At 39.5% G+C, this 13,952-nt stretch overlaps 1 protein-coding gene across 1 annotated transcript in view; it reads left to right on the top strand.

The window, feature by feature from the left end:
• The window catches only part of LOC131231605 (isoleucine--tRNA ligase, chloroplastic/mitochondrial), a 57,776-nt gene that overhangs the window by 18,567 nt on the left and 25,257 nt on the right, over positions 1-13,952 (top strand). Inside the window, exon 13 of the mRNA XM_058227857.1 lies at positions 12,626-12,773. Within this exon, the coding sequence (XP_058083840.1) occupies positions 12,626-12,773 (148 nt within the window). The remainder of the gene's footprint in view (positions 1-12,625; positions 12,774-13,952) is intronic.

A 13,952-nucleotide genomic window follows, 5' to 3' on the forward strand; every position in this document is an offset into this window, starting at 1 on the left:
TCTAGATTCTTGGAGTGCTCGTAAGGCTTGGTGTGTAAGTAGGACATCGATAGGGCTTACGACCATGTCTGCTAGACCTTTTTGGATTACATTTTGGGAAGGATTGGGTGTGGTGAGAAATGGGGGTGGATGAGGGATTGTATCCGGTCCACAAGATTCTCCATGGTGGTCAACGGATTGCTCGAGATGTAACGACCCATCTCTTCTAGTATCCTTTCAAGCTCATGTCCACGATATCCAGTGTAATACCCATAACTCAAACCTACCTAAACTGTAAACCTCCGATACCTTCCATGGGACTCGAATTGAGCGTTCCAGTACACACCTGAGTGCATGGAACCCCGAGAACCCAAAACCTATGTCAGCGTGACCGCGTCATCGCGCCGAACTTGATGATACTCATCGCGCGTCGATGCACGCACCCGAACTTAAGATATAACACAGAGAATCCAACACCCATCCATGTGCAAATATCCATGGAAAAGTGCATGGATGACATCATCATGATGAAAGAATGAATTCATACTCGGAACTATTTCATTATGATTAATTTAAGTTAAATAAGATCTAAGTTTTAAAATAAACATACCCCGTCTTATAATAACTACATTATTAAGGAGGCTAATAAAGTAACCAACTTTATTATTTTAAAGTCAAAAGTTATTCTTTAATTTAAGGAGAACCATGATACCTAGTATGATCTAATTTAAGCTAATTCCACCAATAAGCATACATGAAACTTAGGGCTCGTTTGGCATCTCTACTCTAATATAATAAGAGCTTTTTAGATCTAATCTAATAAGTTCTTTTTATTATAGGTCTTGTTTTAAATGAGCTTGTTTGGTAAAATTAGGTTTTCAAAACTAAAAAAAGCTCTTATATGAAATAAGCACGTTTGGTAAAAACATTCAAATAAAAGCTTTTTGTAGGGGTAGATGTCATTTTGAAAGATTACAACAACTCCATTATTAGAGCAATTCAAATGATTGTTCTGGTGGATCTCATTGTAGATTGACCGTGCCCCAAATGGCAAAAGAATGGATGGCTACAACCTTTATGTTTTAAAACATTTGGGCCGTCCATTATGTCGGACATTGGATGTGGATCCTCCATCATATGGGCCCCACCTTTGATGTGGATCGTCCATCGTGTGAGCCAAACCTTTAAAGTGGGCCCTCCGTCATGCAAAGCTTGCCTTGGATGTGGACCATTAATCATCAGGGGTTGACCTTTGACGTAGACCATCCATTATGTGGGGCCCACCTTGATGTAGGTCATCCATCACGTGGGGCCCGGCATCCATGCTAATTGTCCTTTTTGTGGTTCCCCTCAATGTCCACTACCCATCATGTGGAATCCACATTTGACGTGTCCATCATGTGGGCCCCACCTTTGAAGTGGGTTGTCCATCATGGGGCCCTCTTTTGATGCCCACCATCCATCGTGCGGTGAGCATTTCTATGTGGATCATCCATCATGTTGGGCCACTTTGGATGTGGACCATCCATCATGCAAGAACTTGGATGTGGACCGTCCATTAGGTGGGGCCCACTTGGTGTAGATTGTCCATCACGAAGGACCACACTTTGATGTGGGCCATCCATCATGTGAGGCCCACTCGGTCCATTATGTGGGCCACTTTGATGTGGACCATTCATTATGTGGGGCCTTACCTTCAATACTGGTCGTTCATCATGTAGGCCCACCTTTGATGTCCATAATCCATTGTGGGTCCCACCTTTGATGTGGACTGTCCATCAAGTGGGGCCCCACTTAACGTGGATCGTCCATCATTCTGGGCCACACTTTGATGTGGGTCATCCATCATGTAGGGCCCACCTTGGTGTGGACCATTCATCATGTGGGGGGCACCTTCAATATGGGTCGTTCATCATGCAGGCCCACCTTTGATGTCAAGCTTTTATTATGTGGTCCCACCTTAAAATTGCACTATCCATCACATGGTCCCACCTTTAATGTCCACCATCCATCATGTTAGGCTCACCTTTGATGTGACCGTGCATTATGTGGCCCCACCTCAATGTGGACCATTCATCATGTGGACCCCCACCTTCAATATGGGTTGCTCATCTTGTGGGTCCACCTTAGAGAGATTGTAAAGACGAGAGGAGGGCAAGATGAGAATTACATAAAAAGTTTGAGGACAAATTTGTCTAAAAATTAACAAAAAATGTCTACCCGCTTAAGCCAAATAAGTTCTTAAAGAAAAAGTGACCTCCCAGTCACTTATTTTTTTAAAAAGCTTTTTGGCTAGTTTCTAAAATAATAAACTCTAAAATTAGAGCTTTACCAAACAGTCTATTTCCAAAATAAGAGCTTATTTTTTTAGAATAAGCAAATAAGCTCTTATTAGTAGAAATGCCAAACTGCCCCTTAAAACAAAACTAACTTAAGTAACAAATAATTAAGGAGAAACCTTGAAAGTCAAACGGTTTCTATGATTCAAGGAAGCTATGTTAACTCACCATGTTCTAAAAATCCTTAATTGCATTTAGATGGTTATTAAGATCCTTTAATCAAGTTTAAAAACAAGGTATATAGAGCTAAAACTAGAATTAATAGAGTAAGTGTTGTGAAGTCAACGGCACATCTCTTAAAATAAGGAAAAGTGTCCACATGGCCATGATTTTCTAGAAAATGTAAGGGAGCAATTGATGGTGGACTAACAAAAGTCTCTAATTAAGTAATCATCATGAGACAATTACCCAAGAATTGAGGAGAGCCATCCACCTCACAATTTTTAGGATTAATCAAGTTAATTGGCTCATGCCTATGTAAAGCGAGTCATGGCTGAATTTTTTGACACTTAGCATCCAAACTTCCTATCTTTGTTAATCATTTTCCATCCCATCTTAAGCCCCTAATTCACCTTCTAATTAACTCTAAAACAACTCCTTAACTTCAAGCAAAACAGCCCTCGCAATCAAGCAATCTAATCATACAAGGGAGATCAAACCCTCTAGCTAGGTGAGCACACCCCTTTCAGTTTCTTTTGTTTCTATGGTGCTAATAATGTTGATGATTTTGATGACGAGGATGATGATGTGAGACCCATTAACAATGGGCCCCACCATAAAGTTTGAATGCAATCCAAGCCCTTGGGCTACACATTCATGAAAGAAGGAGAGATACAAAATTAACTTGAACCAAAATATTGGAGGGACCAACTGATCGTAGGCCCCACCATGATGTTTACTAGCCATCCAACCAATTTATAAGGTCACAATTGCCTTAGTGAAGGGACCACACCAATTTTAGCTTGTCCAAATCGGGACCTACCATGGAACCTATATGCAACACGTGTATGTCAACATATATGTATATTATATTTTATGAAAAAATAATAAATAAAATAAAATGAAACAACACAACAACATTAGCAGCTGCTGCTATTGGAAGGCCACCGTGGATCAGCTGCGCCGAAGGTCGAGTTTGGAGCGCAACAGAGGTGGTATCAGAGCATGAGCCTGTGGGAAATAATCAGTTGAGAGAACTTAGAAAAAAATTGAAACTATGAGCTTTGGTATGAGAACCTAGTTGGTATTATGATCCTTGATTGAGAGAACCTAGAGACATGAATCTATGATTCCTGGCTTGAGAACTTAGCCAAAAATAGGAATCCCAACTTGAGAACTTGGATACTACACTTAGCACCCTAGTGTGTAAGTTTGATGATATTGATGATTGGGTATGAGTTGATGGCAATTTTGCATTTTGGAAATTTCATGGATGAAATTTTGTTCGGGGGCCAAATCCTTTATTGTGCCCCAAACCCGATCTCCCGCACGGCTGAGCCATGGTGGCCGTCCAATAATAGCAACTGCTGGTGCTGTTGTGCTGTTTCATTTTATTTTATTTATTAATTTTTCATAAAATATAATATACGTATATGCTGATGTACACGTGCTTTGTGTGTGTGTATTTGTCAAGATCAGTGGGGTCCGCACAATGGACAATTTGGATTGCCTATAGGTACCATGGTAGGTCTTAATTGGGACCAAGCTGAAATTTGTGTGGCCCATTCACTCAGGCAATTGTGACATTATAAATTGGTTGGATGACTAATAAACATCATGGTAGGGCCCACAATCAACGGGTTCCACCAATATTTTGGTTTAAGCTGATTTTGTATCTCCCATTCTTTCATCAATGTGTAGTCTCTATATAAGGGCTTGGATTAGTTTTAGCTCCAAATAATTTATTTTGAAGCTTCATTAAAGAGTCTTAATGACCTTCTAGATGCAATTAAGGATTTCTAGAACATGGTGAGGTGACATGACTTCCTTGAATCATGGAAACTTTTTTGCTTTTAAGGTTTCTCCTTTATTAGTTATTTACTTAAGTTAGCTTTGTTTCTTTTAAGTTTCATGTATGCTTATATGTGGAATTAGCGTACATTAGAGCATGATAGGTGTCATGGTTATCCTTAAATTAAGTAAGATTCCCGTAAAATAATAAAGTTAGCTATTTCATTAGCCTTCTTAATAAGGTAGCTTTTATGGGGCATTAGACTACGTTTATTATAAAACTTAGGTCTTATTTAACTTAAATGAATTCTAATGGAATAGTTCCAAGTATGAATTCATTCTTTCATCATGATGATGTCATGCATGTACTTTTCCATGAATATTTACACATGGACGGGTGTCGGGTTCTTCACGCTATATCTCAAGTTCGGGTGCACGCATTGATGCGCAATGGGTATCGTTGGGTTTGTAGCGAAGGTGCTGTCGTGCTGATGTAGGTTTTGGGTTCTTGGGGTTCCATTCACTTAGGTGTGTACTAGTGCCCTCGATTCGAGTCCCGCCGAAAACATCGGACGACCTACAGAAGGTACCAGAGGTGTACAGTTCTAGTAGGCTGAGTTACGGGTATTACACTGGATATCGTGCACACACGCTCGGAAGGGTACTCGAAGAGATGAGGTGTTAAACGAGAGGTGTGCAACATGATAACCCCTTAACCCTGTTCTTCTTCATGGTTGTGGCAGAAGTTTTGAGCATAATGTTAAGGGGCAACAACTGGGCCTCCTCAATGGCTTAAATGTTTATAGGAACAGTACCCCTATCTCTCACCTACAATTCGCGAATGACACTTAATATTTTGTGATGTAGATCAAGATATGGCAGATAGGCTTCGTATGGTGATCGCATGCTATGAAGCAGTGTTGAAGTGGAAGGTTAATAGCCACGAGTGAAATGTTGGGGATTAGGTAGGAAGAAGGATGGGGAGATGGGGCTTCTAGTTGGAGTTTTCGGATACAGGGTGGTATTGTTTCCCACGACGTATTTGGGTTTGCCCATGTGTATTGGGTAGCCTCTTAATTATCTGTGGAACAAAGTTGTTGAAAGGTTAATGCTTATTAAAGTAACTTTATTCAATATGCCGCTTTACTTTATGTTCCTCTTCAAGTGTCCAAAATCGGTGTTAGCTTACTTGGAGAGACTTAGGAGGGACTTTTGGAGGCAAGGTTCGGAAAACAAGAATAAGTTTCATCTTTTGGCATGGGAAGTGTTCAAACCTTATAATGAAGAGGGAGGCTAACATGAGAGTGTTGGAGTCTATGAACGTAGCGCTTCTAGGAAAGGGAATGTGGCATTTTGAGTTGAAATAAATGCTCTATGGAGAACATCAGTTGCTTCTAAGTGCGGATGCGAAGAAGGAGGTTGGTGGACAAGAGATGCTTCTCTTTATAGAGCACCTAGTTTGTGGTGGGAAAATTAAGGAGGGGATAGGCTTTATGGTTGGAAATGGAGACCACATTAGGTTCTGGAAGGGTGCTTGGGCGTCGGAGCGCCTCTTGATGCTTGGGTTCCCAAGTTTGGCGAGGTTAGCTATGGATGGAGACATTTCAGTTGTGAATTGTTGGTCAGCTGGTTGATCCTTCGGGGTATGGTTGCCCTCGTGTCGTTGGAATCTGTTAGACAACGTTTTAATAGCGTGTAGCATAACGTTCACCCCTTTGAAGTGTGAGGCATACACTACATAGCATGTAGCTTAAGCTACATGCTACTTCTAGATTTTTAATCAAGGTCATGCTTGGTTGCACCAATTTCATGATATTTTACACCAAATTAGATTGATTAAGAATGGAATTCAACAAAATTTCACGATATTTGGTGCAATCAAACGCAACCTAGAGTAATAAGAAAGTTCAATGATTAAGTATAAAGGTAAAGAAAGAACAATGAAACTAATTTAATACTGTTACTTGTATTATTTTACTAAAAGCATTGGAATGATTAATTATTTTTTATTGAAAATAGAAAAATGTAACAAATCATTGAAAAATTAATTGATTTTAATGTTGTAATGAAAAATAGCTTGTGATGTGAGCTACGTAGCATGTAGTGTAGACTATGTAGTGTGTAGCATATATAAATTATCATGTAGCGTAGGCTATACATGACTTAAGCTATTTTCATGAGCTATATAGTGTTGAGGCTAAGCTACGCTACATAGTGTAAGCTACATGCTATATAGCGTAAGCTACAAGCTACACAGTGTATCTATTTAAAACACTGCTGTCAGAAGAAGAAATAGAAGAGTTTGTCTCCTTCAAAGAACCTAGTTATTTAGCCAATCAAGTGGGGAGCAAGATAGAATGATGTGGTGAAATGTAAGCTTAGGTCGTTTTCCGTTAGCTCCTTCTATAAGATGCTTTGTCACCACTTTATTGAGAGTCGAGTCCTGACGGCTATGTTATGGAATTATGGGTCCCTCTGAAAGTGGCGGCTTCTACGTGGTTAGTTGGAAGGAAGAGAGTCTTGAATATTGACAACCTTTGTAAAAGGGGAACGATGATCCCTAACATCCGCGCGTTGTGCTTGGTTAATGCGGAGTCAATCGATCACTTGTTCATTCGTTGTTCCTTCACCAAGGGGATTTGGGATTGTATTCTCCTTTCGTTCAAGGTGCAGTGGACTATGCTTGCCTTGGTAGGGAGTTTATTGGAGGTGGAGCACGGGGTGTGTCTTAGAAATCAAGCTCGGGCGGAATGGAGATTGGGGCTCTTAGCGGCTCTTTGGTCCGTTTGGAGGGGAAAGGAATGGGAGATGCTTCAACAATCGATCACTTGTTCATTCGTTGTTCCTTCACCAAGGGGATTTGGGATTGTATTCTCCTTTCGTTCAAGGTGCAGTGGACTATGCTTGCCTCGGTGGGGAGTTTATTGGAGGCAGAGCACGGGGTGTGTCTTAGAAAGCAAGCTCGGGCGGAATGGAGATTGGGGCTCTTAGCGGCTCTTTGGTCCGTTTGGAGGTGAAAGGAATGGGAGATGCGTCAACGACATTAGTAATAATCTTTCTTTTGTTATTCATAGGGTTAAATCTATGTGGCCGAGTGGGCTTCTTATATTGCTATTTTGAAAGATGCATATTGTGTTTTGCTTGATTTAGCTTTAGGTCGCTAGCTTGGCACCCTCCTAATAAAATTCTCTTTTATCCTTTTAAAAGAAAAAAAGAAACTTTGTTTGGTAAACACTATCTGTTATTTAGAAGAATTTTGAACTATCTTTGGTAAACAATTTGTTATTATTGAATCGAAATTAAATACCAAAAAAAAAAAGCACTGTACATCAAATGTCCAGAATCTACCTTTTTAAGATGTAATTGCACTTTTATTATTGGTTCATGACCCATCCAAAATAGGGCCTACCATTCAAACAGTTTAATTTTGAGTTGCATGTTTGCAATTGTGGATGAACAATCAAAATGTTCAAGAGTATCAATCATCATCACTGTCGCCATCATCATTATAATCATCATCATCATCATCATATCGTTGTCATCATCATCATCATTGTCACAGTCACTCTTCATCTTCATCTCAAAGATTATCGTGCCACTGGCTGGAGAGGGAGGGAGGGCTTTCTGGTTTATTATTTATGCAGGAAAGGGAGCTTTACAAATAATGTTGGTTGCTCCAGCACATATTACTAACTACATGTGACATAGTTGTACATGCAAATTGATGTTGTAATTCATATATGCAATGATGATGTTATATTATATGTATCTCGTGTACTATTATAGTATACGCCTACTATTGCACACTCAAAGGATAAATCTCAACATTCTAAATATAAATGTACATTACAACCTAAACAACAATAAGATTATAGAACAAGGTGTCCAAAAATGATTACGTATTGGCCGATGGCAACAGCTAGAGCCGCTACTTGATACGGGTACGAAACGGGGACCCCCAAAATTTTTTGGATGGTAACGGCCGTTACAGGGAATAATGGCCGTCACGGTTCTGTAACAATTGTTATGTACAACAAACCTAAATAAAAAAGGGGGTAAAAAAACAACAACAACATAACTTCTTCTTCTTCTTCCTTTTCTTCTTCTTCTTCTTGAGCTGTGACTGTAGCGGCGGCAACAACTGCTGCTTTCCTTATTCTTCCTCTTCTTCTCCCTTGTGGTGCGGCCTTATTCGTCCTCTTCCTCTCCCTTGTGGTGCGGCCCTCTCTCTCTCTCTCCCCCTTGTTCCCCTTTTCCCTCTTTTCTTTTCAATTCCCTCTCTGTTAGAAAAACGAATGGACTGTGTGGCTGTTTCACTTACTTTTTTTATTTAAATAATAAATTACTCTGCAGCATACACAGGTCAGTGCACTTGCACTGTTTCACTAAGTGGGGCCCACCTTGATTTATGTGTACTATACCCATGCTGTCCATCAATTTTTCTAGTTCATTGTAGGGCATGGTCCCTAAAATGAAGGGATCCAAATATCAAGTGGACCACACACTAGGGATTGAATGCCCACCGTTAAAAACTTCCTATGGCCCACTATAATGTTTATTGTCATCGACCTTTTGATAAAGTCACATGGACCTGGATGAAGGGAGAACACAAATAATAGCTTGATACAAAATAAAAATAAAAATTGGTCCTAATAAAATTTTAATGGTGGGAATTTAATCCCTATTATGTTGTCCACTTGAGATTTGTATTTTTTTGACCATGCCCTAAAATAAGCTGGCAAAAATGATAGACCACATGGGTATACAACAAATGCATTGAGGTGGGCCCCACATTTAAGGCGCCATTCACTAGTGGTCCACCTGAGATGTAGATCTATCTGAAATTTTGGACCATGCCTTAAAATGAGTTGGCAGAACAAATTGACGGCACAACTAGACAAATACATCAAGGTGGCCCGCCTCACCCACTAGTGGTCCATTGGAGATTTGGATTTGCCTCATTTTTGGATCATGCCCTAAAATGGGTTGGCAAAACGAATGGACGACATGGATATATAATGCATACATCAAGTGGGCTCCATGTGCATGGCCCTAAAAAATTGTACATGAGGCATATATCAACTTAAAATTAACTAATTAAAATTTTGGGACCATTGTTGCTAAGTCATAATCCCAAAATTAAATTGTTTGAACAATTCTCACCATTGATTTGTAGATACTTGGTTTTTTTTTTATTTTTAAATTTTAAAATAGGACCATCTGATATTTTTCATTCTTCATTGTCCAATAAATGTCCACTAATCCATTAGTGGGATAAGTGCTAATAGATTGCATGAATTTGAGGCTGATTTGGGGCATAGAATGGTCCCCTAAATCAGTCCCAAATCAACAACACCATTTACCCGAATCTAATTTAAGTTTTTCCTTAAGATCTAGGGGAGAAATGATATTAAATTGTTAGGTATATGAATTACATAATATGACACAAAAATCCCTAGACCCTGTATATTCATAAATTTATCAGATAGCCCGATATATCATTCTTACCAAAGACTGGACTATTACACTACTATAAACATGTTCAAAATTATGAATGAATGCATATTTAGAATATTTACAATTTTCCAAAATTTTTGGAGCAACAAAAAAAATAAAAATAAAAAATTGACCGATACGGTCGTATCGTCCATTACACCCTCCGTATCGGCTGTTACACCGATTCAGCATATCCTTAATAGTGGGCACCGTTATGCCTACGTTACTACTACGGAACACATTGGTATAGAACCATAATTTCAGGCCGGTAAAAATAGTCGTTCAGATCACAAATGACTCATAATCTAGATCTTGCAATTTAGAATGTAAAATGTAGGGGGGTTGGCAATGTTAGTAACATTGCTCTAGTCTCTATAGCATTACTCCAAACCTCTAATTTAACATCTGTTGATCTGCTCCCACCATAGCCTTGTTGGTCAACACCACTTCATCCAGTAACAACATACATCAAGGAATCTCTTCCTGAATATTGACAGTAATTCATAACAAAAAGTGCAAAAAGGTATAGCTTAATGCATGGCCTTGACGAAGATCCACCTTAACAGGGAAATCATTTCTCTTCCACAAGTCATTCTCACTCTTGTTTTGACACGATACTTAAAAATGTTGTGGGTGTATGTATCTTTCTAGGGCCTCTTTTGTCATTAACACCTACCACCTAACCTTGCCAAGTTCCTTATGTATGCTTTCTATAGAACCATGAAAGACCATTGGTAGATTCTCTCTCCTCTCTATGCTTTTCTATCCATCATCTTGACAGTGAAGTCTCCCTAGCATGAAGCCAAGTAAATTTTCTGACTTTCTTGTTTCTTGTCTTAAGTCTTTTATTCTACAAACCTATCAAAGATCTTTCTACCGTGACAGCTTGATCCTTCAATTGTTGGTGCAAGTTGTATCCCCTTTGTTCTTGTAAATAGGTAGCATGGCGCTTCTCATCCACTCATTTGGCTTCTTCTTCTTCTTCTTTTCCAAAGTTTTGTTGAAAAGACTAGTTAACCAAACTAATCCAATTTCATCTGATGTCCTCCATGTCTCCATTGGAGTATTATCTGCCAGCAACCTTTCATTTCTTTTTCATTTTTGTTAGAGCTACCTTCACTTATCTAACCTGAATTCTTCAATAATGTGCATTCACTCCCAGCCTCTGGAGTTTGAGGCTTAGGGGTCATTTAGAAAGGAAGTGATCAAAGAGGGAAAGTGACATTTGGAAGTAGAGGCTTCGTTCCTCTAATTTGGAAGGGAACTCTTCCAATGCTATCTCATGGGCATCTTTGAACCGCTGCCTTGGAGACTAGTGAGTCCTATATAGGAGTTGGTTGATCTGATGGACGATCACTATGTGACCCTCAATAGGATAAATAGAGAGCCCAATGATGGGGCATGAAAAAGAATAGGGCTTGTGTCAACTCTATTTCCATTGTTGATTGGAGATAGTCCTGCTGTATTTCTAGTTTTTCTTTTCTCCAATAAAAATTTGAGGCTTCTCCTATTCTATCCCCATTCTTGGATCCTCAAAAAGCAGTTTTTATTTTTTATTTTTTTATTTTTATTTTCTTTCTTGAGTGATAAAGAAATCTTTTATTGCTAAAAAGAAAACTAGAAATATAACGGGACTCTATCTCCAATCAACAATGGAAATAGAGTCAATACAAGCCCCATTTTTTTGCAAGACCATCTGCCCCATCGCTGGCCTCCCTATTTGCCCTGTTAAGGGTCACACAATGATTGCCCATCAGATTGGCTGACTCTATTAGATCCGCTAATCTCCATGGGTAGAGCTTCGAAGATGCCCAGGAAATAGCATGGGGAGAGTCCCTTTCCAGAATTAGAGGAAAGAAGCCTGTCTCCAAATGTCACTTTCCCTCTTTCATCACTTCCTTTCTAAAGCCCAAAAGTTCCTGAATTTCACCACCTTATTATTGTGCAACTTTACCCTCACATCCTTTCTTCCGGTTCTTGATGCATACATATTCTGTGGTTGGAGTTCACCTGATATAGCTTTATAATCTTTGCATGTTGAACACTTAATCCTTCTAAGAAGGGAAAAAGTCTATATCTAATATGTATGGTCCAGTCCTGAAAATACCAAATGCTCTCTTTCTTTCGTTACCAACCCCTCCCAAAACACACCACACGCACGCTTCTTGAAAGATTGAAGAATGGCCCTTTTTTTTCTTTCTTTTTTTTTCCTGTTTTATTCATTCATGCTACATAGCATAACTTATTTCTTGTTTTCAGTTGCATATGCGATTTTTTAAACCTCCAGACATATTGCCAATTATTGAAGTGTATATTTTCTTAATGTTTTTCATTCACTTCATCAACTGGTGCCAAAGAGATTGGGAAGTCTGCCATATTTATTTTCCTCCATTATGCTGTCCATTACAAAATTGTATATACATGTGTGTGTGTGTGTGTGTCATGCTCACATGCGCACCTTTGCACACATGTCATGGTTGTCTAATATGAACGGTCCATGTGATGCGGAATCCCATGAAACCCCAACGGACAAATTTTTGCCCTGATCTAAAATTCTGGTGGGCCATAGCAAAGAGAAATGTAAATCAAGGGAGGAAACTGTTTTCATTTTTCATGGCCCACCAAAGTTTAGGATCAAAGTAAAACTTAGGCCTGGGGGGTTTCATGAGGTGCTGCTTCACATGGACGGTTCAGATTTTGGATCTATATCACGTATGATGGGTTCTCAAAAAAGTTCGCACCAGTTCCGTGCGAACTGGTGCGCAGGTGAGCATTTCCCATGTGTGTGTGTGTGTGTGTGTGTGTGTGTGTATTTGGGTTTCTGGTGTTAGATAATGTTCATTTACACAGTTCTTGCACAGGCTGAAAACAGAATTGCTGCAATGACTTCTAGCCGTTCTGATTGGTGTATATCACGGCAAAGGACGTGGGGTGTCCCCATTCCAGTTTTCTATCATGTACACACAAAGGAACCACTGATGAATGCGGAGACTATCGAACATATTAAGTGTAAGAAGCTTTGCATTGTGAAAATTCTTAACTCTTTCTGATTGTATTCGTCAAAGTTGATGTAATAGTGTATTTTTGTATTAAATCATTAAATTGGCAATTTCTAGATTTAATAATTGTATTGACTGTTCAATAATTGTAGATTCACAAGCAGTTTCTGTTATTTTATTTTATTTTATTTTTGGCCTTCTTGCATGCATGTATTAGGGTTCTGAGAAAGATTTTACTCAATATCGAAGTTGTCTTTTGCCATCTGAACTTTATGGCTAAGTTGTTTGGGCATACCTTCTGTAAAACACCTATAGTTTATGCATGGATAAGTTACCTTTTCATGGCTGATGTTCACAGTTATTACTCTTCCATGCACATTTTACCCTGAAGATAGCACTTTATGTTTGGATAACTATTTTGTCAACTTAAAAATGTGTAATTCTTTTCATGGTTGACAGATACACATACTACGCTTTGATGCACATTTTAGCCTGAAGATCTGATTTGATTCAGTTCCTTCTATTTAAGAGTGAACTTTGTGACTGTTTCAGTCAAGTACTGAATCTGTCACAGGGTTCCTCCATAATTTTCTTCCATTGAACATAATATTCCTTTAGCCATACTATTCTTGGTGCTAGTGTAGTAACTGCATCACCAGTTAGGAATTAATGACAACCTCACTAATGGAGGAGGAGGAAGGGAGAAGGAGCAGGAGGAAGAAGGAAGAAGGAAGGAGGAAGAGGAAGAAAAAGAAGGAAGGAAGGAGGAGGAGGAGGAGGAGGAGGAAGGAGGAAGAGGAGGAGAAGAAGAAGAAGCAGAAGGAGAAGAAGGAGGAGGAGGACAAGAAGAAGCAGGAGGAGGAGGAGGAGGAGGGAGGAGGAGGAAGGAGAAGCAGAAGGAGAAGGAGAAGGAGAAAGAGGAGGAGAAGCATGAGGAGGAGGAGGAAGGAGGAACGAAGGAGAAGGAGAAAGACGAGAAGAAGAAGTAGGAGGAGAAGGAGGAGGAGGAGGAGGATGGAGGAAGGAAGGAAGGAGGGAAGGAAGAAGAAGAAGAATGGCTTCTTTGGCTTCTTCTTATATTCTACCTTATGGACCCAACCATTCTTCTTCGGCTTCTTCTTATATTCTCCCTTATGGACCCAACCTGAGTTGGGGTGGGTTGTCAAGGTCCTCGGGTTGAAAAATGTCA

The sequence above is a fragment of the Magnolia sinica genome, chromosome 17, assembly GCF_029962835.1.
Source record: "Magnolia sinica isolate HGM2019 chromosome 17, MsV1, whole genome shotgun sequence".
Lineage (NCBI taxonomy): Eukaryota > Viridiplantae > Streptophyta > Magnoliopsida > Magnoliales > Magnoliaceae > Magnolia > Magnolia sinica.